The following is a 27,041-nucleotide window of genomic DNA, read 5'->3' as shown; positions in this document are numbered from 1 at the left end:
GTTATAGGCCTTAATTTAGAAAGCATTAGTCATTTGCCATAGATAACCTTCTGTGGCTTAAATTTCATAGTTCAAGTTCTTTATAGCTGGCAAACATCGTTTGCACAAGCAGCACACGCAAGGGCCTGTTCTCTAGCTGGAAGCACATTTTTTCAGTATTAAATCCACTCCATTAAATACAAGGGAGAGCATGTGTTTGGATCTTATTTCAGTAAAGATTATATCCTGGTTGCATTTTAAGGGAGCTTATAAAGATTGTAGATTATTAATATATTTTATGAGCACGTTGAAAATGGAGTGGTATGCACTGGAAATGTTACAAGCACAAGTATAGGAGACATCATAGCTGGTAATAAAGTGTTGCAGTAAACACCCTATTAACCTGTTGAAGTCTTTACCAAAATATGAAACAAATGACTGTTTGTTACAAAAACTGCTAACACTTATATTGGCCTTTTAGAACTGAACTTTCATATAAGATGTGTTCTTGAAATTACTAATATCCTTAAAATTAAGCGCAGCAGTGTTTAAGCTCAAGAGGCTGCAAATATTGAGGACATGGTAAAAATCTGAGAGTGATTGCTTGTAATTTTCGGTGTTCTGATGCACACAGCAGAGAGAATATCTTTTCTTCTCCTTTTTTCCTAACCCCATATGGTGACTGGGATCCCAGTCAGAGCTTAGCAGTGTCTGACTGAAGCTCAGTAGAACCTCAGGCAGTGGCACCTGCAGGTGAGCCTGCTTGCTGGGTATCTCACTCACCACATGTATGACCTGCATAATGCAAAGGGGAGCTGGGAGCACCTCTTCTTTGCACAGACACAGTACAGGAAGACAGCTTTGGTTTTAATTTCCATCACTGCTTGCAAATGACAACAGCATGAGATGGTTGTGTAGGTGTTCTTTTTGTAGTCAAAACACAACATGCTCTGCATCGTTTGGAATTACATTGCTTGCTCTGTGCAAGAAGGCATTTAAAGGTGTCAGCACAGTGCTGTGGAAAATGTGGTGTGTGTATGTCAGGGGCAGTATGAGAAAGAAACAGGCTGCTTAACAGACCACGGAGCTGTTTCATTTCTTTCAGGAGCTGAGTATGTCAGCATCTTTGATAGAGCCCTGTGAATTATGTATTTTAAACTCAGAGGGTTTTAATAATTGAAAAGAAAGGATTTAATTCAGAACCAAGATTTCACTTGTAATAATAACATGTGAGCTTAGTTTAGAGATCAAACTCAATGCACCCAACTAAAAAAGTTCCAGGTTGGACTTCCAACCTTTCACAAAAGCCATTCCTGTAATGGTATAGTTAGCAAGCAGCAGTGAATGCTGCATCACCCTGAGATGAGCCTCTGTGCTGAAACGTACCAAATATTTTAAATAAAAGTCACTCAAAACCTAAAGCTAGGAAAGGATTCCTGCTTCCCTGCTGCTGCAGGCACTTACAAAGTTTTTATCATAGTCTGAAACCAGCTAAGGTGTCACCTAAGTTCTTTCTGGGTTCCAGGTTTGCTTTGGTAACCTCAAAATAAAACATCTCAGCCTTTTATGAGTGTGGATGAACAGTTAGAGGCCTATGTTAACAATACAAAACAAACAAACAACCCACAATACTTGCATGTTTCCCAGTTGTATCAACAAACTACAATAAAGGAATGGAAACTGAAGTATCCATATAGGATACTTCCACAGGGTGAGATATGTGCAAATTGGGGTCAAACATCTATATTCTGTTGCTGAGTGTTACCATCACCACCTGCAAAGGGGTGGCAGACTGGGTGAACAGGAGACTTGCTACGTCCTTACTGTCTTCCCCAGTTTATTACTGTAGTAGAGATCACTCCTGAATATATTCCGAACTTCAAATATCCAGTTCCATCTCTTCTATTGCAAATGAGAAAAGCAGGACCAAATAGAAAAACAGGATTATACTACTTGGGCTTAAGTATCACAACCGCTTTCTCAAGCTGCAAATTTGCACAGAACAAACACTTTTTAATAACTCAAGTGATCTGAAAGAATTTTGTAGGACTTTTCCTAAGCTATTTTATTTGACTTTATCTAATTCCCTGTGTTCCATCTAAATGCAGTATTCCAAACTTAGCACAATTAATCTCTAGCTACACAAGTAGTGTTACTGTGGCTCTAGAACATTTCCTTCAGCACCTGAATGTCTTGCAGTGTCCTTCCTGATTTAACATGAGTGGATCACTGAAGTGTTGCATTGATACCATCAAAATACATGCATGTACTGTTAGTTATAATACCTAAAAGAGAACTGACAAAAATATCAGTAATTCACAGTACAAAAGCCAGGTTAGCATGAGGACAGGCACCTTGCTGCCATCTCTAGCCCAATCAATTCCATGTAAAGCGAAAGAGTTTCAGCTGGAATAGAGAACTTCCCAGTGAGATCTCCTCATGGTCTGGTGGGACATCAGAGACAGAAGCAGAGGTCAGATCCTAGTATGAGAAAAGAGGCTTTGGAAGGAGGATCTGGAGGAGCAGGAGAGGAGTGCTACAACTGCTGGAAATTAGGTGTAATGGCTGTCTTAGGCAGTTGGCTCCATAAGGTTTGGAGCTCTTCAACCTCAGCAGAGTACAGACTCATTTCATGGGTGACTCTCAGGACACAGCCCTCATTCTGCTGGGCATCTCCAGCTGTCCTGATTAGTGAAGCTTTGGTTAACACAGCATACCCTGTAGATCTAACATTTTAGGAAACCCTTCTATGCAATGTAAATGAATCCCCAGCTCACAGCTGTGGCTACGGCCAAGCAGCACAGTGCTAAAAAGTTATCTGGCCAATGCAAAAGCTCTTTTACAAAAATGTTTTCCAGAAGATTAGAGTAAAATTTTAAAATAAAAGTTACCCTGTACTCATATTTTAAATGCCTTTTGATTCCTGGGTACTGTATTCTTCTAGAAGAGTCACTGTACCAGGTAGATAAATCAGTAGATACAGAACTACCATTTGGCCTCAGTTTCTTGGGCCACCAGCTCAAAAAAGATGGGGAGCTTTTGGAACGGGTCCAGAGAAGGCTATAAAGCTGCTCAGAGGGCTGGAGTACTTCTATGAAAATGGGCTGAAGGAATGGGTCTTGTTCAGACTGGAGAAGAGAGGGCTCTGGGGAGACCTCATTGTGTCTTTAAAGAGACAAGAAGAAGAGGAATTAACTTTTTACACGGTCTGACAGCGAGAGAACAGAGGGAATGGCTTTAAACTGTGTACAATCAATGACTATACAGATGGTATAGTACATCGAGGAATGTGTCTGATGTAATTATGATACTGGAGTAAGGAAAAGAAAACAGTCACCCAATCCTGGGCTTGCATAATAAACTCCAGTGGAGCGGCTCTCCAGAAGAGACCCTTCCCCACTGGCAGTCAGCTCTTAAATGGGTCTAGGAGAAGTGGAACCAGGCTCCACCCCTTCATGCAGCACAGTTGAATTGCCTTCACCTGTGCTCCCATGGCTGACTCAGCGCTTGCCTCAGGTGATCAATCAGAGGCTGTGATTCAGCAGCCCCATACACTCCACCCCTTCACAGCATGAACCAAACTTTAGGGTGAGCTTTTCCTAATACAGAGATCTGATATACCACTGCGCTTATACAATTTCATCGCGACGCGTGTTGGTAAAATTTAAGATGAGTGATGATTGGTGAACACTGATATTCTTCTATGGGCCAGTGCTCAATGATGTTACCGGAGGTGTGTGGTTGTGAGGTGCAGGTCTGTTCTGTGTTCCATCAGTCCCATGTAGACCATTACCAGGTGTTGGACATGATCTGATAGCAACACTGGAACACTTTTGATGACATTTTGTTCCTTCCAGTAATCCTCACAGACTCATGGGGAGTAATACAGATGTTTCAGAGGTACCAGGAGGGGAAGAACTGCCCTCCAGAGCAAGATAGAGGCCGTATTTCTATCCTGAGTCAACACTTCCACTTGTACTGGGGCACGTCCTGGCCGCCTGTACCACACCTTCTGGCCAAATGTCTGCGGCTGCATAACGATATCAGGCACCAAAGGAGGTGTCCTGATCTGCCACAGGAACATGGTGGGAGTCCCTTTAGCAATGAAAATTGGAATGTTGACCACAGTATCAGTAGGCCATGTACCTATTACTGGAGGGACTACTGAGCCTCCTGCCTCCAACAATCTCCCCCAAGGTGCAAGTAGGCCACACCACTTGGGTCCTACTTGCACCTTCCAAGGCCATTTTATTATATGGGTGCCAGGATCTAAATTCTCAGGGGCAGGGAGCAGAAGATTATTTTCGTTACCAATCTGGGGTCTTACCTGATAATCAGTGCCTGTAATTTGGATCCTAAGCGGGGTGGTCCATGTTGTCTGCAGCATCCTGAGGGCACTGGGTCTGCCGTCTCGGGGTGTTTCATTCAACTTCCACAGGGTTTCATACAGTCTTTTCGTCCACCCCTGCAGGGACGGGGAGTCTGTCTTCAGGGCAGCCTTAAGAATACCGCTATAACATTTGATGAGGCCTGCCCCCATTGGATAATACGGCAGGTGGAATCACCATTCAATTATTTTCATGTTATTTTCTCCTGTCTAGCTTGCCAATTGTACAATGAATGACTATACAGATGGTATAGTACATCGAGGAATTTGTCTGATGTAATTACGATACTGGAGTAAGGAAAAGAAAACACTCACCCAATCCTGGGCTTGCATAATGAACTCCAGTGGAGCGGCTCTCCAGAAGAGACCCTTCCCCACTGGCAGTCAGCTCTTAAATGGGTCTAGGAGAAGTGGAACCAGGCTCCACCCCTTCATGCAGCACAGTTGAATTGCCTTCACCTGTGCTCCCAGGGCTGACTCAGTGCTCGCCTCAGGTGATCAATCAGAGGTTCAGGCTGTGACTCAGCAGCCCCATACAAACTAATAGAGGGAAAATTTAGGTTAGATGTTAGGAATTCTTTACTGAAAGGGCAGTGTGACCCTGGTCAGGGTGAGAAGTGACAGAGATCACAGAACAGTTTGTGTTGGAAGGGACCTTTAAGACCATCTAGTTCCAACCCCCTGCTATAGGCAGGGACACCTCCATCCAGACCAGGTTGCTCCCAGCCCCACTCAGCCTGGCCTTTAATTATGCTTGGGAGGGGCATCCACAGCCTCTGGGCAACCTGTGCCAGTGTCTCACCATCCTCACAGTAAAGAATTTCTTCCTAACATCTAGTCTAAATCTACCCTCTTCCAGTTTAAAGCCAATTCCCTTTATCCTGTCACTATGTGCCCTTATAAAAGTCCCTCCCCAGCTTTCCTGGGGGTCCCTTCAGGTACTGAAAGGCTGCTATCAAGTCCCCTGAAGCTTTCTCCATAGATGTGCCTGTCAGCATGAAAACTCGAGCACCAAGCAGCAAACACCATTCCTACATTGTTCACACCGAGGCGAGTACTTGGTGATCCCAAGTACAGATGATATTGCTCGTTGTACGGAGGCCGGATCACCACACAGCAGCTGATGGCAGCAAGTCAGCCGCATCCGTGTAACTGCTGCCGTCCTCGCGTCCCACAGGTGTTCCACCACCGCCCTGGGCACGCCGCAGCGCGACGGCCGCCCCCTGCAGGCATTCGCTAACTGCTGCCGCGTGCCCGCAGCGACCCGTCCCGCCTCGCGCACGCCTTCCATCCGCAGCCAGCGTAACCCCGCGCAGCCCTCCGCCGTGTGTGGGGGAGGAGAGAAGGAGAGCTGCTGCCACGCGTTCCCGGGAGGCTCGGCCGCTTTCCGGCCCGCCGTCTCCGCAGGGGGGTCTCGTAGCCGGCCGTGCCGCCCCGGGGCCGGGGAAGGTGAGTGCGGGCGGCGTGAGGCACGGGGTGCGGGGGGGCCGAGCAGCGGGAGGAACGGGGTAAAACGAAGGCCGGGCGTCCCGTGGCCGCGCACCCAAGAATTAGCCGTGCGTCCCGTGCTGCGGTCAGCGAGCTGAGCGCTTACCCCTACGTTCTCTTCTCCGGGCTTGATGATGGGCTTCGTGCTGCAGCGGTGTGGGGAGGAGTGCTGGCGCTGGGTGCACCTGTGGTCCTTCACCTTCCGCTTCCACGGCAGCCGGGCAGGTCGGAGCAGATGCGGATGCCACGCGCCTGACCCGCTGATGGCCTTTCTGAGGTCCTTTGCAGCCTGTGGTTGTCCAGGCGCCGAGCTGCTCCTTCCCACCTCAGCCTTTCCACTCTGAGCCGTTAGTTGGTATCCATCCTGCGGGAGATTTTATCACCTGGGTTGCACTTCACCTGTTTTGAAAGCAGTATGTTATCCAGCAACTCCCCTCTCCCCCTGCCCCTGAGGCTGACAAAGCTAGCAGGGGAGCTTCAGGTTGCATATGAGGAAATACTTGTCAGAAAGAGTGGTGGGCCACTGGCATAGTCAAGGTGTAAAATTCCTAAGAGGTATGTAGGCATCCAAGGCAGGAGCTGACGAGGCCCTGCTCCACCTGCCTGGTTATCAGAGTTCTCTGCCCCTCTTTTGTCACGCTCAACTGTCTGAGCACGCAATATTTTGTTTTGTGTACTCCTGGCAATGCCTTGGGTCTGCTAAGGCCGAGCAGTCTGCATCTAAATCTGGCTGTATCACACGACTGTTTTGATGTAAGCATACTTCTAGTTCAGAATATGTCTAAATGCAGCTGTAGGTGCTGTGATCTGTTGTTACAGTACACCTTTAATTCTGTGATTTACTGCAAGGAGCATCCACCATCTCCCAGGTCATGGGAGAGTTCATCGAGCTGGGCTTTATGCCAGAGGGCAGATGAGACATTATCTTCCCCCTAATTGGTGACAAGCTTTCAGTTTCTTCCTGAAGCGCTGTTATTGTGCAACAACTTCTAGAAACAAAATGAGTCCTAAGTAATCAGTGCTTCAGCAGTTAGTGTGTATTTGTTGACACAGGAGGGTTTGGCACTGCATTGTACAGGAGCTCACCAGTCACTTCTTGCAGTGACTTTCAGGCAGGACAGCTGCTTTTCTACCTTCTTCACTTGTTACATCTCCTGTGCACAATGGCTTTTACAGCACAGGCTTACAGGCTTCTTTCACCTATACTTACAAATGTACTTCTCACATTTTTGCACCTCCAGTGGCAAGTTAGAACTAACTTAAATTTACTCTAATCCTAATGCAAAGAAATTCACAAATTACCATTTAAATGTCTGAAGAAAAGAGCAGAGCAGGTTTCTAACTTCAATTAAGTTGTCTGTCTCCCTCCTACATTTGCAGCTTATTATGTTTCAATAGTTTTTAAAAATATTTGTGCAGAAAACATACTTGCAAAAGAAATATTTCTTTGTTGTCTGTTATCGGCACCTGTCCCTATGATCTTTTAATAATTTGTTACTAAATACTCTGCTCAGACTGGGTTGCAGGAGTAATGGAGTGACCACCATGTCACTTCAATTCCAGCCAGCCATTCAGTAATATTTGCTGACTTCAGCTACCAACCCTTACTGCTGCTTTCTGCCTGACCACCAGTTAATGGCATCACAGTGCTGCTTAGCTTTATTAAAATATAGGCTTTGTAGGCAAGGCTGTACCAAATTCTGCCTCTGGCCCTAGGAGTTGTGCTCTGGATCCCTTTCTCCACTCCCTCCTCAGGATTTTATGTTAAATCTCTGAGCATTGGCCTCTCCTAAGCTAAAAGTGCAACCTCCAACCTAGCTGTCATTCTTAATATTTACTTCTTATGGTCTTCTTTGATCTTCTTGTGATCTGAGAGTGTTAAACCTGGCTGTTTCTAATTACTGCAGAAGCACAAAAAAAAGGGCCCTTTTGTCCCTGGGCTAAACTCACTTTGTGAAAAACACAGTCCAAAACAATAGCTACTTGTTTTTCCCAGAGCATCTTCTAATCTAGACCAGGTAGGTATTGCATATTACTTTTCAAAGAAAAAGAAACCAACACAGATTCAGCAGGAACACCCATGTGTGGATGGTTTATGCAGCTTTCAGTAGGTGCTCTCACTGAGAAACAATCATAGCAGTGAGTTGGAAAAAATCTTTGCTGTCCTCCATGAAGCCTTGAGAAGTTCCTTTCCTCATGGCTTGGAAGAGTACTAGAAACCCTTCTCAAGCCTAGTTGAGTCTCTCTCAGCCTTCATCATCCCCTAATCAGCGAGGGCAGGGCTGCCTGGGGCTGGCAGACAAACCAAGTGGGGTCACTAGCCCAGCAGAAAAGCAAGCTGGTGCTGTTCAGGAGGGAGATGCTCAAAGCAGTGTCAGGGGCTGGACTCTGGGGCTACAGCACTTTCTCTGTGCCTGGATCTGTTTTGGGTGTCTCCCTCCCAAGCAACACCAGCCTGCTTTTTGTCTATACACTCACATTTGTTTCCCTGTCCTTCTGGAGACCACATTGTTTTACAAGAGCTGTAATAACAGAAGAGTAGAGGAATCATGGTCTTTGAAGTGTGCATGTCTGCATCTCACCATATGATCTTAAGGTATATAAAAATGAATCTAAGTGATGAACAGGAACTAGATAATTACATCCAATGCATAGCTTCTCATTACCCAAATCAGTGGCTGTTTTTTATGACACCTGTGCTCTGTCAGGTCACGTAATGCCTTATTGCTTTAGGTCTCCCATCTGTGAAAGGAACTGCCTCACCACTCACCTGCCTTATAGCACACTTTCTGATTCCAAGATGGAAAATGCTGTATTTGGATTATGCATCCTAGCAGCTTAAGGGAGAGGCTGAGGAGGTTGGAAGGGCACATTCATTAATCATTTGATTTTTATTTTTTTTTCTTTTTTAATTTAGATTGTAATTGGCTAGAGGGGCCCCACATGAACAGTTTGTTTACACTGCACAACTTTTTACAAGCCCAAATGCATATATTCTGATGGCTTAGAGCCAGGGAAAAAGCGTGGAGCCTTATTTTTGTTTCAGTAAGTAGATTTGATCTAATAGGACAACAGCAATGATACCTATTCTCACAATAGCATATTCTCACTGCCCTTTATGTGGCTGGCCTTACTGTGTGTGATGTATCTTTTAAGATCTCTGTTGTGGCCTAGATAAATGTTATAAACAAACTCCTTGTCCGCTGGCTTACTGTTAGGTTAAAAGAAAGAGGGTGCTTTTTGAAGGTCTTGTGTTTTTTTTTTCCTAAGAAATTTCACCAAATATCAAATACTGCCTTTCAGTCAGTGTGTATAACCAGTCCCTTAGATAGATGTCCATAAGTGATACCACGAGTGAAGAAAAACCTGTAACATTTTAGATAAGGGTACTTTCCTTGATCTGCACTTCCTCCAAGAAGTAAAAATGACTCGCTGTTCTTTAAGAATCAGGATGTGGCTGTGGATATACAGACATAACAGGAAAGGAAGGCTCCTTCATTTGAGTGGCAGTAAGGGACCCAAGAATTGATGAATGAGAAAAACACATTGATCTAATCAGGTGAATTTCGATAGAATTTGGACAGCCAAGTCCTCGAAATCTGATCCATATGCCCTTCCTTCAGCCATCGACCTACACAGCCCCACCATGTTCTTCTGCTGCCCCCAGTATGTGCAAACCATTGCACAGAACAGCCCAGGGTGAGGAGCCCTGCACATCAGTTGCATCCTCTGGGGAACCTGCATGGAACATCTCTGACAGAGCTGCAGCTCTAAATCAAGAGCAGAGCACACCGTTCATGGACATTTTATTTCAAACTGAGCGTGGAAATGAGAGACCTCTGATACCATGACCCAGTTAGACCATTAAGGAAGCAGAGTATCTTAACCTTCCTCAGTTTGAGAAGCTTCAGGCTGTATCTAAAGACACTGCTTTAACCACAAGGCTATAAGCAAGTATGTATGTCAGGTAACAACGTTGTATTTCTCCTACTGAGGCTTGGCTATTGAGCAGACAACAATCCAAGGGCTGTAAGAGCTCTTCTGGAAGATTATAAACTCCTGGAATTACAATAATGGTTGCTTAATTTTGGTTTGTTGAATTAAAAAAGCTAGTTTTAGCTTCAACTTCAGAGCTGAGTATTGAGTACAGGATTAGCACCTGCTGTTCCTGTCTTCTTCATTTTGTCCATACGTGCTTCCTTGGCATAATGTTGCATTCAATCAGTATTTCCTTTGTTCTGCAAAACTGGAAAGCTGCAGGAAACTCTTTCCCGGTTCTTTCAGTGTCTCCTTCCACTTAGATGTATCATTTTCCAAGGTTTGGAGGCTGATGTCCTGCAACTTATGTCAGCAATGTTGGATGCCATGGACAGAGAAGCAGTGTGTGTCGGAAAAAAATCCCTACTAAGACTGTAAATAATTCAAGTGGAATTTAGAAGCTCCATCTGGGCACGACCCTCCGTTCATTGTACCACAGCTCTGGTGAAGACAGAAGAGGGACAGAAGTTAGAAAGAATGCATTATATCTAAAAATCAGAAATGTAACATTTGAAATGATATGATTATCTACACAGAAACATCTCTTGATGATTGGATTTGAAATTAGAGGATTAATCTTAGATTTTGACAGAAAGCAGAGGTATGGCTCCACTCTGTCTAGAAACTTATTCACAGAATCTGTTGCAAATTCTGCAGTTGTGGTTAAAGAAACATAAAACAATCTCTATTCAGTTGGCCTGGCTCTGGATATGTACATGCAGAACTTGGATTAAGTGTATTTTGTAGACATTCGCAAGCAAAACTGTAGAGTGATGGTGAAATCAGTGCACAGATTAATTTTATGTTAAATCACTGATTTTTTTAATACAAAGACATCTCATCATGGATGAAAAATCAAAACACACAATTAAATGGTCTTTGTCTCTGCTGGGTATGGAAGGGAAAGAAGAGTACTGGCCTCTACGTATTAATTTTACGGGCAAGAAATACATGCTGACATTGTTTGAACCTACATTTTTCTTCTCTTTCCCTTGGGAGCTTTTGTGGTGCCTGTGACAGCTAGCAGCATTCCATAAAAAAACATCAGGATAACAGCAAGTGAGATCTTACATCCTGCTTTCAAGATTGCAAGACCTTTAGATATGAAGTTAAAGGAAAAGAATGCCTTCCCAGCTGGCAGTAGGATTCAGGTTCATTCCCTCTACAGACTTGCAGCAATTATAGGTGAGATTCTCAGGCACTTATCAAAAGCAGTTGGTACCATTGCACACCACTCATCTGTGATTCAGTGACCTACAGAAAATGGCCTGGATGGTTTTGGTGAAAGTTTACATGAGCATCACCTAGGAAAATTCTTCACGGGAAGCTACTATGGTCACTACAATAAGTTACTGATAAGAATCTTTAACAATCTAACAATAAATCTAATAATTGTATCAGAGTGATCTTCTCTAGAGCCTGTCCAGATAGCCAGCACCTCTGCTGCTTCATTCTCCAAAAGCTCTGGCTGACAGTTCAGAACCACTGAAGTCAGCTGATGGTTCTCCTAAGTACACATCAGGTGAAGTCATGTGCTGGTTTATATCTGACCCAGGGGTTCTGTGGCAGAAGCAGAGGCAGCTGAGGACAGTAAGCACGCTAATGACTGTGACTCAAAACCACTTCTGAAACTGAAATTTCCCCTTCGTATCACTCTTCTTAAAAGCAAGTAAGTGAACGTTCTTGGCCATCAGCAAAAACGGGATCCCTAACACATTATTTACCTGTGTGTACTGCAGTGCATTTTTTGTTGGGGGCATGGAAAGGATGAGCGACAATTTCTTTGTGACTCTCCAGGGGACAGCTAACTCCTTTCTGGCTCATATATATTACAAAGGTCACAGTCTCAGTCCCCCTACCTCTTTGCAGTAATGAAGAAGACTTACAATATTATATAGTTTGCTACTTAGAATGCAGCCTTTCAACAGTGCCTGCTAGGTAAAAAAAATAAAAAAATTAAAAAAATAGGGGAGTAGAAAAGACAATTACTTTCTATTACTAGGGATAATTCCTCTCAGATGCAGTTAAAGTCTCTTAACAGAGCTTTGGTACTCTGTTAAGAGTTAGGTTCTGTGGGACTGTGTCAAAGTTTATGAGACTTGATTGTACTGTACTAATCTATTAGTAATTCCTATTTAGCAGTCTGTTAAAAATGGCTTGGACTTTCGTTTGGTGTTTGAAATGTGAGTATCAGATTGTTTTCTATTGACATACTTGTTCATTTCCTCAGTCTGTGCCCCTTACACAATAGCAATAAGCATAAAAGATTTTAGTTCAAGACCTAAATTCTGCATAGAATTCTGTTCTTGCACGTTAAAGGAGCAGTGTGTCTAAATCATAACAATTAATGGTATTTACCTCCTTTAAATTACCCGCTTAAAGCCCAACTCTTTTTGCTTTCTGAAACAGGCATACCTTGTAGCTGTTTGGTGGCCATCAGAGGGTTTGGTTCCACCAGGATTTACACTTTGCGGTTTTTAAGCAGACTGTGCTGGAGGTCACCAAAAACCTTACACTGAGTTGTCAGTCAGTAAATCATTTCAATGAATGTTGTTTAAAAAAGAGAGACAGATGGCTGCAATCTTAATTAACTGTGGTGTGTTGTTTTTTCTACCTACAGTACAGAAACAACTACTTTGGTGCTAATAATTCACTCTACTCTACATCATGCTCAGTAAAAAAGACTTGCCTTGTTTTGGAGAGGTTTTTGCCTGAGAGAGAGAGAGAGGGAGAGAGAGACAGATGACATAATGCATGGAAAATCCAGAGTAGGAATAAATTAATAAATGGATTAATCAATGAGATACATAAATTATGCTATGTACCTCATTGTATAGCTTAACAATTTACGGTTCAGCAAATGTAGTTTTTTATATCTTGCAGTAGTTACATCTTAAGATGTATAGCAGTAGGGTTACTTTTCATGTCTTGGGAACTCATGTCTCTTTGGGACCCATATTTTGAGCAATCAGACAATCAGGTGATACCTCGTAGACTTCAAAGAAAGCAATCTGGGATTTATCCTAATGTCATTTTTAGCATGCCAGTAGTCGTTCATACTACAACTGTTAAAAAGTTGTTGTACAACTTATTGCTCAGACAGTCAATAGCAGAATTAATCTTAATATTTTAATTTTTTTCATGCAGATTCACAATGTTACATCAACAGCTAATAACTGTCTTTGGTATATTACTAGCTGGAGATCTATGTGCATCTAAAAGCTGCTATTCAGAAGACCGTGTGTCCATGTATAATTCCTGCAACCTCACAAGTGTTCCACCTGTGCCAAAGGACACCGCAAAGCTTTTTCTAACTTACAACTATATCAGACAAGTGACTGCAACTTCATTTCCACTGCTGGAGGATTTGTTTTTGTTGGAAATTGGAACACAACATGTCTTTCCCCTTTACATAGGAAAAGAAGCTTTCAGGAACCTGCCAAACCTTCGTGTCTTGGACCTGGGGTTCAATAACATTCTTCTGCTGAATCTCGATTCTTTTGCGGGTTTGCAACGTTTGACCATTCTCCGTCTGTTTCAGAACAACCTTGGAGATTCCATCCTGGAGCAGCGTTACTTTCAAGATCTGAGCTCATTAGAAGAATTGGATCTTTCAGGAAACCAAATCACAAAACTTCATCCACACCCCTTATTTTATAATCTAACCATCTTGAAAGCTGTGGACCTGAAATTCAACAAGATATCCAACCTGTGTGAAAGTGATCTTACCAGCTTCCAAGGAAAACACTTCTCATTTTTCAGCCTCAGTTCTAACACTTTGTATAAGACGGATAAAATGGTCTGGGCCAAATGCCCAAATCCTTTCAGAAATATTACATTTAACTCACTGGACATTAGTGAGAATGGCTGGAGCACAGAGACAGTCCAGTATTTCTGCACAGCTATTAAGGGGACTCGAATCAATTATTTATCATTTCGCTTTCATACAATGGGCTCAGGATTTGGCTTTAAGAACTTAAAAAATCCAGATAAGGATACATTTACAGGACTAGCAAGAAGCGATCTTCGTTTGCTTGATATTTCCAATGGATTCATTTTCTCTCTCAATTCTTTAATCTTTCAAAGCCTTGGTAATCTGGAATTTCTAAACCTTTTCAGAAACAAGGTAAATCAAATCCAAAAGCAAGCATTTTTTGGCTTGGAAAACCTAAAAATTCTCAATCTCTCAAGTAACCTTTTAGGTGAGTTGTACGATTATACTTTTGAGGGGCTACACAGTATAATGTATATTGATTTACAGCAAAATCATATTGGGATGATTGGTCAAAAATCTTTCAGTAACTTGGTAAGTCTGAAAATAATTGATCTCCGAGATAATGCCTTAAAAAAACTCCCTTCCTTTCCACATCTGACTACTGCCTTTATAGGTGACAATAAGCTGACGTCTGTAGCTCACACAGCAATAGCAGCAACACATATTGAATTAGAGAGAAATTGGCTCGCAAATCTGGGTGACCTGTATGTTCTTTTCCAAGTTCCAGATATGCAGTATCTCTCCTTAAAGCAGAATCGCATCTCTTACTGTGAAAAACGTGTTAATGCTATAGAAAATAACCAGTTGATTTATATGGATCTAGGAGAAAACATGTTACAGCTTGTGTGGGAGAGAGGTTTATGTTTGGATGTGTTCAGGACACTGTCTAAACTTCAGATTCTATTCCTGAACAACAACTACCTTAGTGCTCTTCCACAGGAGATTTTTAGTGGTCTAACATCTCTAAAAATACTTAATCTAGCCTCTAACCTATTGTCTCACCTCTCTCTTGGGGTTTTTCCACGAAGCCTCATAAACCTGAACTTGTCTGGAAACCAGCTTTTTTCCCCTAAGCCTGAAGTCTTTATGACTTTGAGTATTCTGGATATAACACATAACAAGTATGTCTGTGACTGTGCTTTAAAAAGCCTACTAGTGAGGCTAAATGAAACCAATGTAACCCTAGCTGGCTCAGAGTCTGACAGGTACTGTGTATACCCACCTGCATTAGCAGGGGTACCACTGTCACTTCTGACATATGATGATTGTGATGAAGATGAACTCCAGCAGACACTCAGGTTCTCAGTATTCGTTTTCATTTCTGTCACCCTTCTGATGTTTCTGATGTCAGCCATTATTTTTACTCGCTGCCGGGGGATTTGTTTTATCTGGTATAAGACCATCACCAAAACTTTGATAGGAAGCCATCCACCAGCAGCAGATACAAGTGAATACATGTATGATGCGTATTTGTGCTACAGCAAAAATGATTTCGAATGGGTCCAGAATTCTTTGCTGAAGCACTTGGATTCACAGTATTTTGATAAGAACAGATTTACTTTGTGCTTTGAGGAACGAGATTTCTTGCCTGGGGAAGAACATATCAACAATATTCGTGATGCTATTTGGAAGAGCAGGAAAACAATTTGTGTTGTTACCAGGCATTTTCTCAAAGATGGGTGGTGTGTAGAAGCCTTTAATTTTGCCCAGAGCAGATACTTCAGTGATTTGAAAGAGGTTCTCATTATGGTAGTAGTTGGGTCACTTTCTCAATATCAACTGATGAAACATAAGCCAATTCGAATTTTTTTACAAAGAAGTCGATATCTGCGTTGGCCTGAAGATTATCAAGATATAGACTGGTTTTTAGATAACCTTTCTTCCCAAATTCTGAAGGAAAAAAAAGTGCAAAGGAACGTCAGTGGTATAGAGCTGCAAACTGTAGCGACAGTCTCACGCTGACAGTTGATGGGCCTCTAGCTTTCCCAATACTTTCTATTTTAGCTGTGCTATGGGAGGACAAAACAGATCTGCTTTATCCTTTCCTGAAAAAGCAGGTAGAGAGATTCATTTTAAATCCTACTAAACTTGGAAACAACTTGAGAGCTAAGAAAGTGCAATTATTTTATGGACAGTGGCACTTATTTTCAGAAGAATTAAATGAATCGCAAATGCCTCACATTTTGGATGCTCAGCTTCAAACAACTTACTATTGATTTTCAGAGTGTTAAATACTTCCAGGTCTCTGTTTCAGTGACAGGAAGATGCCCATTTTTGTTTTGTTTTTTGTTCTTTTCAAAAAGAGACCACTGTACGGTGTGGGAGTGCCTTACAACTTTATGTTTTAAAATGGTGCTATGTAGATTTTGTTTTCTACTCAGCTAGGCTCAGATTCTCAACTGCAACACACAGCCTTTGAACTTCATTCATTTCTTTTCCCCTTTTCAATTCTTCTGCTTGGTGGTGAAGCCACAGTTACTGGGATGCTTCATTTGCTGCTGTTCCAATTGGCCATTTTCTCAGCTGCCTCCCACTGTGCAGAGAGAAGCAGGTATCCCCTTCAGATCTGAAGCAAGCCTGAAAACCAAACAAGAAACTACCTCCATAGCCATAAGTGGCTCCCGGGAAGCTTTTACATTCTGTGGATGGAATTTATGGATAACTTGTTTGTCTTGTGAGTTGTTCTTGGTATGTCCTGTATCTTGATCAATGAAGATCTTTTTTTTCTGATTCTATTGAAATAGTTTTCTAGAGTCATAAATATCTGGTATGCTCTTTCTTCCTCTTACCTTCCTTTTCTTAGATATGCATCTGCAGGGGGACATTCAGGGTCATTTTAATAAAAAGTCTGATCTATCATTGCTGTGGTTTAACAACTGCAGCTCAGCACTGTGCAGCTGCTTGCTCAGCCTCACCAAAATAGTTCCAGTACTGGCTAGGTAAGTTCTTCTCTGTAGTGAAGATGCAGGAATGGATGGGTTTACAAACTGGTCGTGTCTTGACCTGAGCTGCAAACAAAAACTACCATCGTAACTATTTTCATAGAAATAAGAAGGTACAATCCACTTCATGTGAATGCAGCTGTTTGAGTATAGAAGCACTTGCGACTGATCTAATTTACTTTCAATATTCTGTTAATACAACTACTACAGTGAAATATTATTTCTGTCTCAATCAGTGTAGGCATCCCTGAACAGAAAAGGGCTAAACCTTGTAAAGTTTGCTTGGGGCAGAGGGATTGAAAAAGGGACCAGGCTGTGCTCAGGAAGCCCTGGGTGTCGCTGTTGGCTCAAGTAACAGCAAGGGTTTCTCTACACTCCTGCCTCTGTCCATTGCAGCCACTGACATTACAGACAAAAGCTGCTGCAGAAGGTCAGAGAAAGAAGCAGCAGTCCCAGCTTTCCAGAGACCCTGCAGGCTGTTAGGAAAGCCATCACTGTGCCTTTCTTTCAGCTCTCTAAAAATGTCAAGCTATTATTTTTTTTTTTTTACTCTAGCTAGTGCAAATACTTAAAGGCATTCTTTGAAGTCAGAGGTTATGTCAGAGAGTACTTAACATTATTAAGCATCACTGACAGGCAGCCAAAGGAGGAATGAATCTGTACAATCAAGATCATGTGCAGGTCTAGACTGTTAGCTGAGGAATCTGCACATGGTGTAAGACATGGCAATTCTAAAAGCATACTTAAATTACATCTGTGTGACTTTCACAAAACATTTTTCGTTGTAGTAATAGAATGCCCTCTCCGGTTTGGGCCTTACTCTGTACTTATAAGACACTCTTATTGTTTCAGATACTTAAAATTTAATTCAGATAACATATGGAGGAACTACTGAATATAAGTAGATATAGTTTGCCAAGATGGTTTTAGCCAAGGCTTTGCCATTCTGTTTTAAATCCTTCTCTCTACTGTTTTTGCCATGGGTGGGAGGCAGCTAGATCTAACTTGCATGTACTTCAGACTTTGAACAGATCTGACTTTTTACATAAAAGTAATGAAGACTTTGGATGAAATTTCACCATGTGCCTCCATCTTTGTATACAATTTTGGAAGTGTAAAGTGATCAAAACTGTAAGGACCAGCTGAGAAAACATCCTTATACCACAGAGGTGTCATAAAAATAGAGGAAGCCCAGCCTCAGCCTGCTCTGCAAATTCTGCTCCAAGAGGCTGGCACTTACAGCAGAAGGATTTTTGCAGAAAATGCTATTGAACCCTTCCTGATTGCAGACTGGTTTGCAGGCATATGAATAAATCCAGGGTGAAACTTTAATGAAATCTGAAATAACTTTCTTTTTTTATCCTTTGTGAAACCACTCCAAGCCTGAGACTCTGAGAACAAATGCAGTCTTCCCAGTTGGCACAGTCTGTCCTATAGACTAAAAAATTGACTTCAAATAGATCATAGGACTCTGATCACCGCCACCATGGAGTCACCTCTTTTAAATGACAAACCAGAGGAAATGTTGAGAAAGGGCTTCTGCAGACTTTATACTGCTCTGCTCAGCAGAAATCGCAAAAGCATCCTGTACAAAAAAGGAGAACATCTATGCTTGATGAATTAGGGCCATAAATTGAGCTCCAACCTCATAACTATTGATCAGATTCCCTTTAGGCTTGCTGGGAACATTACTGCTCTATTAGAATTTTATGGCTCTTCAGTTAAGGATACTCTCATCAGTTTTACTCACCTTCCTCAGCAGAAGACATTAACTTGCTGGAGAGTGTCCAGAATAGGGTGTGAAGTGTGACACTGGCTCTAAAACAAGCTATTAGGATGGAATCTGGTGAATGCATTTGCAGTAGCACCACGGCAAATATTCAGAGGACAGTGACTCTGTGCCACATGGTATCAGCTGAGATACTTGATGGTACGACTTTGCTTCCACCTACACCAACGTGTATTATAAACATTAACCGGTCAAGCAGCCAGTGCAGTTCAAGAGATACAGTTAGCAAACCTGTTGGGGTCCAAAGTCTACATGGACTCCTACTAAAAGTCAGGGCACTCGGGGCCAGAACCCAGGTTCCACAAACATATTTCTGCGTTGGATAATAAAACTCACCTATAACATGACCACATATAATTTCACATTTTACATGATTATTATTTCACACACATCGAGACCAGGGTTCTGCTCCCCTTCCCATCCACACACAGTGGGCTCATCAAAGTGTCATCCACTCACATTTGCTAACCCCAGTTGCTAATGCCTCCTCAGGGAGATGGTTCAGCATGCTGCTAGAGCTATTGCCTTCTTAATTTACACTTACTATCTGTCATTGCTCCCACTCCAGCAGTTACACTATCTCTGTGGTAGCACAGACAAGACTACAGAGTTCACTCTCTCGAGTGGGACACTTATGCATGTGTTACTCAGAATCATGTTGCCTTTCTTTTTCATGTGCTACATCATTATCTCAGCTCATTTGCTGACTTCTGGGTCTTTCTCAGCATGACAGCTCTCCTACTTCTTACTGCCAGAGACCATCTGGGCTTCAGATTATTGTATGCCACCTTCTCAATTTCATATGATACTGAATATTTTACAATGGCTTTTAATGTGTTCTCTTCTTGCTAGAACTGTGAATTTCAGCAGTCCAGTTAAATCACAAAGCAAGACCCATACCTGGCAAAGTACTTACAGCTGAAGAGCAATATACAACTGAGTAGCAGGAGTGAGTGGTAAAAACACTGCAAATGGAGCAGGAGCAGCACATATGGATCTCTGGGAGATCACCAAAATTAGGAAGGGTATATAAAGCAGCCTAAGCATCTTCTTTTCAAAAGGGCACTTCATGCCATTCCATTTCATTCCAAGTGGAAACTAGAAGCAAGCAAAGGCAAGAGAAGGAAAAAGATTTAATGTCTGAGTCTGCAAACGGGATCATACAGAATTCTCTCATAAATCAAGTAGATTAAGGAGGACTAGTTCTAGCAAATAGTTGCAAAGATTCATTGCTCTATACCAAATGCAAGCTTACAGTTGTGTGAAATAAGGCATTCAAAATCAGAAGACTGGTATATTAAAAAACAAACAAACACCAAAAAAAAAAAAAAAAAACAACCCCGACAGATTACAAAACAACGATAAGTGTTTGTTATTTGACTCTGTAAGACCACATCTTTACACTTTGTCTGTGATCACGAGGTGGAAATTAATGCAGTCACAGATACAAGAGCCAATGTTTTAAGAAATAGTCTAAGTATTTAAATACTTTCACTTAAATAGGAAGTGTGAATAAATTAGTCAGGCTTTGAGTAAGGAAGGAACAACTTTAGGAAGATGGTGAAGACAACACAGGCTGTCTTTCCAAGCCTCCCTAGATGGTTGCCTTCAGCACATATGTAATTCAACTATTGAAAATTTTGTAGTTGTTGTTGATAGATAGGCTCAGCAAAAACAAGGCCTTAACTGAAATTAAATAACCTGAAGGAGAAATGACAACATTGCAGACTTCCCACACAGACAAATTCACATCAGTAGTCTTTACAAAAGCTCTGCTGGTGACATTTCCACTAGGCTGCATGTCAGCCTTCAGGAAGCTACAAACGCCTTTGCGATGACAAAGATTTTGTTCTGCTATGGGATACAAGCACTTTTTGCATATGCACATGTTACATGTTTTCTATTTCATCCCCTGTAAAGATGAGATGAGCATCTTGGTCTTCATTGTCACTGTGCTGCTCCTGGCAGCCATCAAGATTCCATACAGTGGAACAGAACTGCAGATGCTGCTGCACTGGTATTTCCTTCAACAAAACTTATAAGAGCACATTTTGGGAGCTGAGGTTTACCAGAAGGCCACTGTGAGCACAGACACCAACCACAGACAACACTCCATGCCAAGCACATAGTAGAAATGTTAAATTCAGACTTTTTATTCAATCTGGTATCATATCTAGGCACTAATGTTGGGCCAACCAAACTCCTCAGTGATTCTCTCTTGCACAAGGATTGAAGGAGGGTTCTCTTCCCTTTCTAACCTTCCTTACCTTTTGCTTTCTGTGCTGTGTGCATACAGTGTAGCCATTGCCAAAAATAAGTCTACATTTCCTTTCCCAATATGCAAAATTTGGTATATAGATGTGACATGAATTATTTTGTAGAGCAAAGATTATCTATTCATAGCAGACTCTGTTTGCTTCAGATGTGCGGTTTTCCTTCCTTTCAGATAGCCTATTGTTTGTCTTTTCCATTTGTATTAAAAATAAAATCTTTGAAAACTGCAAGTAGGAGAGAAAAATATATTCCTTCTGAAACTAACAATTCTCCAAACAGGAAGGTTAGCTTTTTCCTGTTTAGACATGATGTTCAAAGAAAGGAAGTCGGTATTTTCAATGATAATAATTACATCGTATGTATGTATCAGTAATCACCAAAAAAGTCTTCATTCTATTTAGCATGCCTCTAATGCTACACTGCTGTTTAGAGTATCTTAATCTTTGCCAGTTCACCAGCCTCCTGCAAAAAGAGATTTATGAGCAGTCACTGCACTTGGTTGATCAGCTGTACACCTGCTATTTGCAAGCTTCCAGAGTATAACAGTGTTATCAGACTGCTTCAAGCCTGCATGGAGAGCAGTGGAGCAAATAGAATCCTCATACAAAACAACAAACTACACTGTTTGTACACTACAATTGCTCATGCTAGAAGCAATTCTCAGCATCAGCTTCTTTAATTCCAATCTTAGAGGGCTTTGTGACTCCTTTTTGTTATGTTGGCCCTAGTTCTCTGTTGTCAAGAATTCCTGAACTGCTTTTTTGTTGCAAATGTATTTGCACCCACTCAGGAAAGGACCATCCTGTGCTGTGAGTCACACATGGCAGGAATAGGTATGCTACGAAGAAGAGCTAGGAAAGACCTGCAAACCATTTACCTGGATAAATCCACCACACTGATTACCCAGGGTTCTGTGAAAGCTCATGGAGCCATTAAAGCTCTTTCTCTGAAATCTGGACTATGCCTCTCCTGCCAGAGGCCTGACTTGGTAAGAAGATGCCAGCTCAGCCTTTAGCTGTAGCAGCCAGTGCTGCCTCCAGCACAACCCACACCACAAGGAGAAATACAAGCTCCTGTGGAGCAAAGAGGAATCCACAACACATGGTACCTTTACCAAGATCCCTTGGTACTCTTCAAGGGCACACCAGCAAGAACAAGGAATGTGTGGCAGAACAATAAAAAGCAAGCTGAGTTTCACACATTTCTGGCTTTACAGTTCCTCACCAGGAGCAGTGAGGACTCTGATTTCATAGAATCATTAAGGTTAGAAGAGATCACTAAGATCATCTAGTCCAACCGTCAACCCATCACCACCATGCCCACTAATTTGATGGAAGGCAGATAAAGCAGATTCTAGTTGGTAAAGATAGAATTTAAAAAGCAAAGAATTTCTTTTCTCTCTTTTTTTTTTTTCTTCTGAAACCTGAGACAGGCTTTAAAAACGCCTGGTTAGCTTTCTGCCCCATTTCCCATTTTTACACAGTTCTCCTTGCCTGGGTCCTGCCTGAAGATGGAAACAAATCACCTCATGAAAGGAAAGACAGGTTGCAGAAGATCTGTAGTCTGATCTGAAAGCTTAAGAACCCAGCTAAGCAAAAGCAGAACAACTAACAACTAGAAGAAAACTTGATCTGAAGCTTGTGGTAGTTTCTAAGGTAAAGAAAGCAGTGGGCTGCATTACTACAGAGGGCACATTCCCTACCAGCTCCCCATCTACTCATACTGCAGATACAAGGACTAAATGAAAGGTAGAGAATGGTATGAGAAACTGATAGCCTGAAATGAAGGTGACCAATTCAACACTGAGTGAATCTTGGACAGATCACTGTCTTCACTGCCACATTTACTCATCTTTTTCATGGGGAGTCTAGCAAATCCATCTATCTTCAGAGGGCTGCAATGGTAAATACATGCAGAATGGTCAGGCTTTTCAATCCCATGATGACAGATGAGAGAGTAACTTTTTAAAACATTTACTTCCTATTAAGAGAGCTCTGTCTGTCCTACTGCCATGGAAGTACATTTCTCTGGCACCTACCATCATGGCCTGAAGTCCTTTCACTGAGGACAGACATCATTTCAGGGCTTTCTTTTTTTTTTTTTTTGCTAAAACTGGAAAATCTTTCCTATTTAGCATAACTTCTGAAAAGAAAATAATGTAGTTCACTAGAAAGTGGGAACCCACTCCCCCTGGGTGTTCTTCCTTCCGAGTATTTGCTCGTACTTCTGTGGTTGTTTTTGCTAACAGTGTCCTTTTCATCAGTGTTCTTCTCTGAAGAGACTCATTCATAATATTCTCATTTGGGTATATACACATTCGTTCCCTTGACACTCCAGCAATCCGCAGTTCCATTCATACCCCAACACACACATCAGAAGGCTGTTTAAAAAACCCCAGGAAGTTTGCTCAGACATGTGCTATTTTAAGAGACTTGGACTGGGTCTTGGAATTTTACAACATTTGGAGGATTTGGCAGTGTGACTGTTTCCACGCCAGGACACACGTGCAGTCTGAACATGTGCCATGCACTTTGAAGGAGAGGAATAAGCTACCTGCAAGCCAACATATGAAGAGGAAGGCCTATAAAATGCTTGAGAGCAGCTGTAGCAAAACATTTTGGGGAAGGCTGATCCAGTCATCCACCAGCTCATCCCTGCAGAAGGAGAAGAGCCAGGCTGCAGCCAGCCAACTGCAAGGTGCACTGCCCTGTTGGTGCATCAGAGGACTGTCCTATTCACGTGGCAGCTCTACACAGTACATAGATACTAAGCCTATTGACACTTCCTCTGCATGACTCCACTATGCCAGCGTCTGTGAAACAGATCTTCTAATACTAGAAGATACCACTGCAGCTGGATTGCTCTTGATTTCCAGAGGAAGGGAGTATTCCTTGTACCTGTTCTCCCTGCTGGGAGCAGGCTTTTTATCAAGTAACTGGCCCATATTCACATGCATGAGGTAAAACAAAAATCCACCAAAAACATTTTGCAGAAGCACCACAGTGGCTCTCCTTGCAAAGCCTCCCCCTCCCTTCTGCCATGCTACAGGTTCTGTTGCTTCTCAGACAACCTCAGAACACTGACTTTCTTAATTTAATAACACACTGCTCTCTGACCTTTGCTTTACTCCCTTACCTGAGATTGAAGGAAGAAGGTGAGAAAGCGTTTCTATGGAGGAATCTGTACTTTGTGTATATAGGTAACTTTCAGTGACCCTTTGGTAGCCCTTACACTCAGGTTGAAATCCCCTCTGTATCCTGTTGACTGTATTTCATTGGCATTACAATACAGCACATCCTGTCTGAACCTATGAACCTTTGGCCAGACTCTCACCTTTATGGCTCCAATATACAAGCATTAATAACACTTGAGGAGTTATCACAATGTGCCTAGAAGGACAAATCCCTCCTATTTGGCTCCCACTTGTTTTTTTTCACTACTCCATATATTTTGATCCAGTCACTGGATAGTAATCACAGTGGATATTGATTGCAGCTCACCTCCACGATATCTACTGGCTTTGAGGAGGATGGGAAGAACACCTTCAAACAACTTTTTCTCAGTACTAGACACTACTAGAAATAAAGCTGATCAGTAAGATGATCGATTAATGGGTGCTTTGTCTTTGATGAGTCATCTGTGATGAGAACCAGGGAAATATCTTGATGGTTGCAGCCTAGATGAACTGGGAGGAGAAGTCACGGTAAAATGAAAACCAGAGACCATAAGAAAAAAAAAAAAAAGAAATCTTCAAAATTGGAGAAAACTAGAGAAAAACAAAAAAATGCAGAGAGAAATAAATGTGTTGGCAGTAACTTATTTGTTGTTGGGTTTGTGTGCTTTTTTAAAGTTTTTAGCAATCTAAGATCTGACACACTTTCATCAGTAGAAAGCTACCCTGGGAGTTCCATTGATCTTCTAGTTTTAGGAAAAGCCATTTTTACCACATCTTGAGTAGATTAATCCCATAGCTAGATGTAAAGTAGTATATGCTTTGTTTTCTGAAATCTTTGCCCTTCTTGAGAAATTTAAAAATCACATTAGATCTTCGTGAGGACAACTAGATGATCTCAGCCTCAGTCCTGCTTGTTACTTACAATATCCAAAACTATCAGGATGACTCTCCTGCAGATGTGGCCTTAAGCATTCTTTAAACATGTAGCCGTCAAAGGATTCCACATCTACAAGGAGAATTTATCAGAAAGAGTCCACCACTGTGACCCACTGCTCTCAAATCTCCCTCTCAAAAGAGATATCTCTGTCCCTTCCCCAGATAAGAATCACAGAAATCTGCCCTTCAATTCTCAGAAAATGGCGTTTATAGTATTGCACTATCTAATGACTCAGGACCTCTTTGAGAAATACCAAGAGCTGCTACACCCAGGTTACAAGCATGACCCCTGGAGAGAGGACATCCTGAATAAATGTGGGGAAAACAGATCCGAGGACTGCTCTCGATAAGCCACAGTCTGTGCATATTCCTTCTAACAACCACACAGTTCTAAGAGGAATTCATACAGCAACAGAAGATTATCCTTATGTATTTTAAATATTTCCCAGCTTTTCGATGCCTCTGGGAATTTCTTCAAAAGGTGCCTTAGCAAATAGTTCTGTCAGTATATCAGAGTATCAAGCACATGCGAAAATCAGCCACCCAGGAACCACTCTCAGCAGGAGCCACAAGCAACATCTGCCCTGATACATTACCTTTTCCATTTGCCTTCTGAAATTAGATGCGACTTCACAAAAGGGAGTGAACAGGTATGGTTGTCAGCTTCAGAGGCGTAAGACAGGAATGGCACTTTAATGACCCACTTAAAATAAATGAAACAGCCATTTATTCTGATTGGAGTAACACTAATTATATCAGAAAGTGTCACATTTGTAAATGGCAAAGAGCAAATGTTATCTAATGAAACTTAATGAATAGGTGAAGTATCCCGACAGACCATCTGCGCATCACTCCTGCATTCCTGCAAACAGAAAAAATAGCCTGTAGGGAGCTGATCTGAAAATGGAGGTTTTAAAACTGAAGGTTAATTACAGTGGTTGAATATGTGCTTTATCTAAAAACAAGTTTGCGTCATGAGCCTCAAGGGAATTTTTTCTTTTGAAGAAAACAAATATAGTTGTAAGGTGGCTGGGACATGGGGAACACCTGGTGCGGAAGGACCTGGGAGGTAGAGGGGGGGACTCCCTTCATTTGTATGACAGAATCATAGACTTGTTAAGACCTCCAAGATTATCACAATCAACCATCAACCCATCCCTACTGACCACGTCCCTCAGTGCCACATCCCCTTGAACCCCTTGAATGTTTCTTGAACCCCTCCAAGGGCAGTGACTCCACCACCTCCCTGGGCAGTCTGTGCCACTGCATCATGGCTCTTTCTGAGAAGAGATGTCTCCCAATATCCAGCCTGAACCCCCCTTGGCACAACTTGAAGCTACTACCACTTGTCCTAAAGGAGAAGGTTCAAGAAGCTTCCACTTCCCAAGAGTAAGTGTGATGCTAAAATGTCCTTGTTTTCTCCCAGGCCAGTACCCAGCTAGTTCTGCTTCTGCTTCAGGGAAGGGGCGTGAAGCAAGGAGCTGTGAACAGGTCTGGAAGCACACACTGGAGCCCAGCACTCCTGGAGGAGATGATCATTATTGCAGTAGGAGTGCAGGAGTTCAGCAATCACATGGATAAGCTCACATTTTTATGAAAGCGAGTTGGGCTTTCTATGAGCTGTTCACTGACAGTCTCTCAACACCTATGAAAAGATGAAAACTTTTCCACCTATTTAAATCACTCTAATTAGGAATACCAGCGACAAAATCAAAACTTCTACCAGTGAAAAAAATAAAACATCAAACCTTGCTCTTGTGAGTAAGGTACAATGTTAAAATCGGAAAACATTTACTTTCAAGCCTCAGTAGTCAGCCTTAAAATGTTAGCAGAATTGGCTGCATGGAAGCCACGCAAACAGCTCTAGTTTTATATACTGAAGATGCCGAGTAAACACACAAGTCCTGACCAAACAAGTACTGCACTGACAGCTGGGCTTAAAAAAAGCTGTGAGGGATGTAATAAAACTCCATGCAAAATGTGTTCCCAGGAAAAAAATAACAAAACAAACCCCAACAACTCAGGATAAAAAGACATTCACAGCCTCTGAATGCTTGCTGAGATTAGACATAAAAGCCTCTTCAACTTATCTTGAGTTGTATTTTCCTCTTAATGTCAAAGGGTACCCTGCTGCACAGGGAGATGTTTATACCCTCATGGGAAGCCAGAGGCTTCAGATAAGTGAATGTATTTGGAGGAACAGAACTTTAAAGGCTTAGGAAGACAGCCTTTATTATCAGCCAGCCCTCTATTAGGTT

The 27,041-nt window shown here is 42.1% G+C and overlaps 1 protein-coding gene across 4 annotated transcripts; it reads left to right on the top strand.

Annotated features, from left to right (window-relative positions):
• Nucleotides 1-5,705: 5,705 nt before the first annotated feature.
• Nucleotides 5,706-25,366, top strand: TLR5 (toll like receptor 5). 4 transcript variants are annotated; one of them, XM_048937911.1, is made up of 3 exons: nt 5,706-5,815; nt 13,040-14,094; nt 22,156-25,366. In XM_048937911.1, exons 2-3 carry the CDS (start codon nt 13,047-13,049, stop codon nt 22,242-22,244), a joined length of 1,137 nt encoding a protein of 378 aa, XP_048793868.1. In that variant the 5' UTR covers nt 5,706-5,815; nt 13,040-13,046; the 3' UTR covers nt 22,245-25,366. The 4 variants fall into 4 exon arrangements, with proteins under 4 accessions (XP_048793868.1, XP_048793865.1, XP_048793867.1 ...); XM_048937908.1 differs by lacking the exon at nt 22,156-25,366 and having other exon boundaries at nt 13,040-16,253; XM_048937910.1 differs by lacking the exon at nt 22,156-25,366 and having other exon boundaries at nt 5,721-5,815; nt 11,448-16,253.
• Nucleotides 25,367-27,041: the final 1,675 nt, after the last annotated feature.

Source organism: Lagopus muta, chromosome 2 (genome assembly GCF_023343835.1).
Source record: "Lagopus muta isolate bLagMut1 chromosome 2, bLagMut1 primary, whole genome shotgun sequence".
NCBI lineage: Eukaryota > Metazoa > Chordata > Aves > Galliformes > Phasianidae > Lagopus > Lagopus muta.
The sequence above is the reverse complement of the archived record's forward strand: the minus strand, read 5'-3'. Positions and strand labels throughout refer to the sequence as shown.

Bases quoted from the DNA above. Each gene is read 5' to 3' on its own strand.
- TLR5 (XM_048937908.1), top strand. From the start codon at position 13,047: ATGTTACATCAACAGCTAATAACTGTCTTTGGTATATTACTAGCTGGA.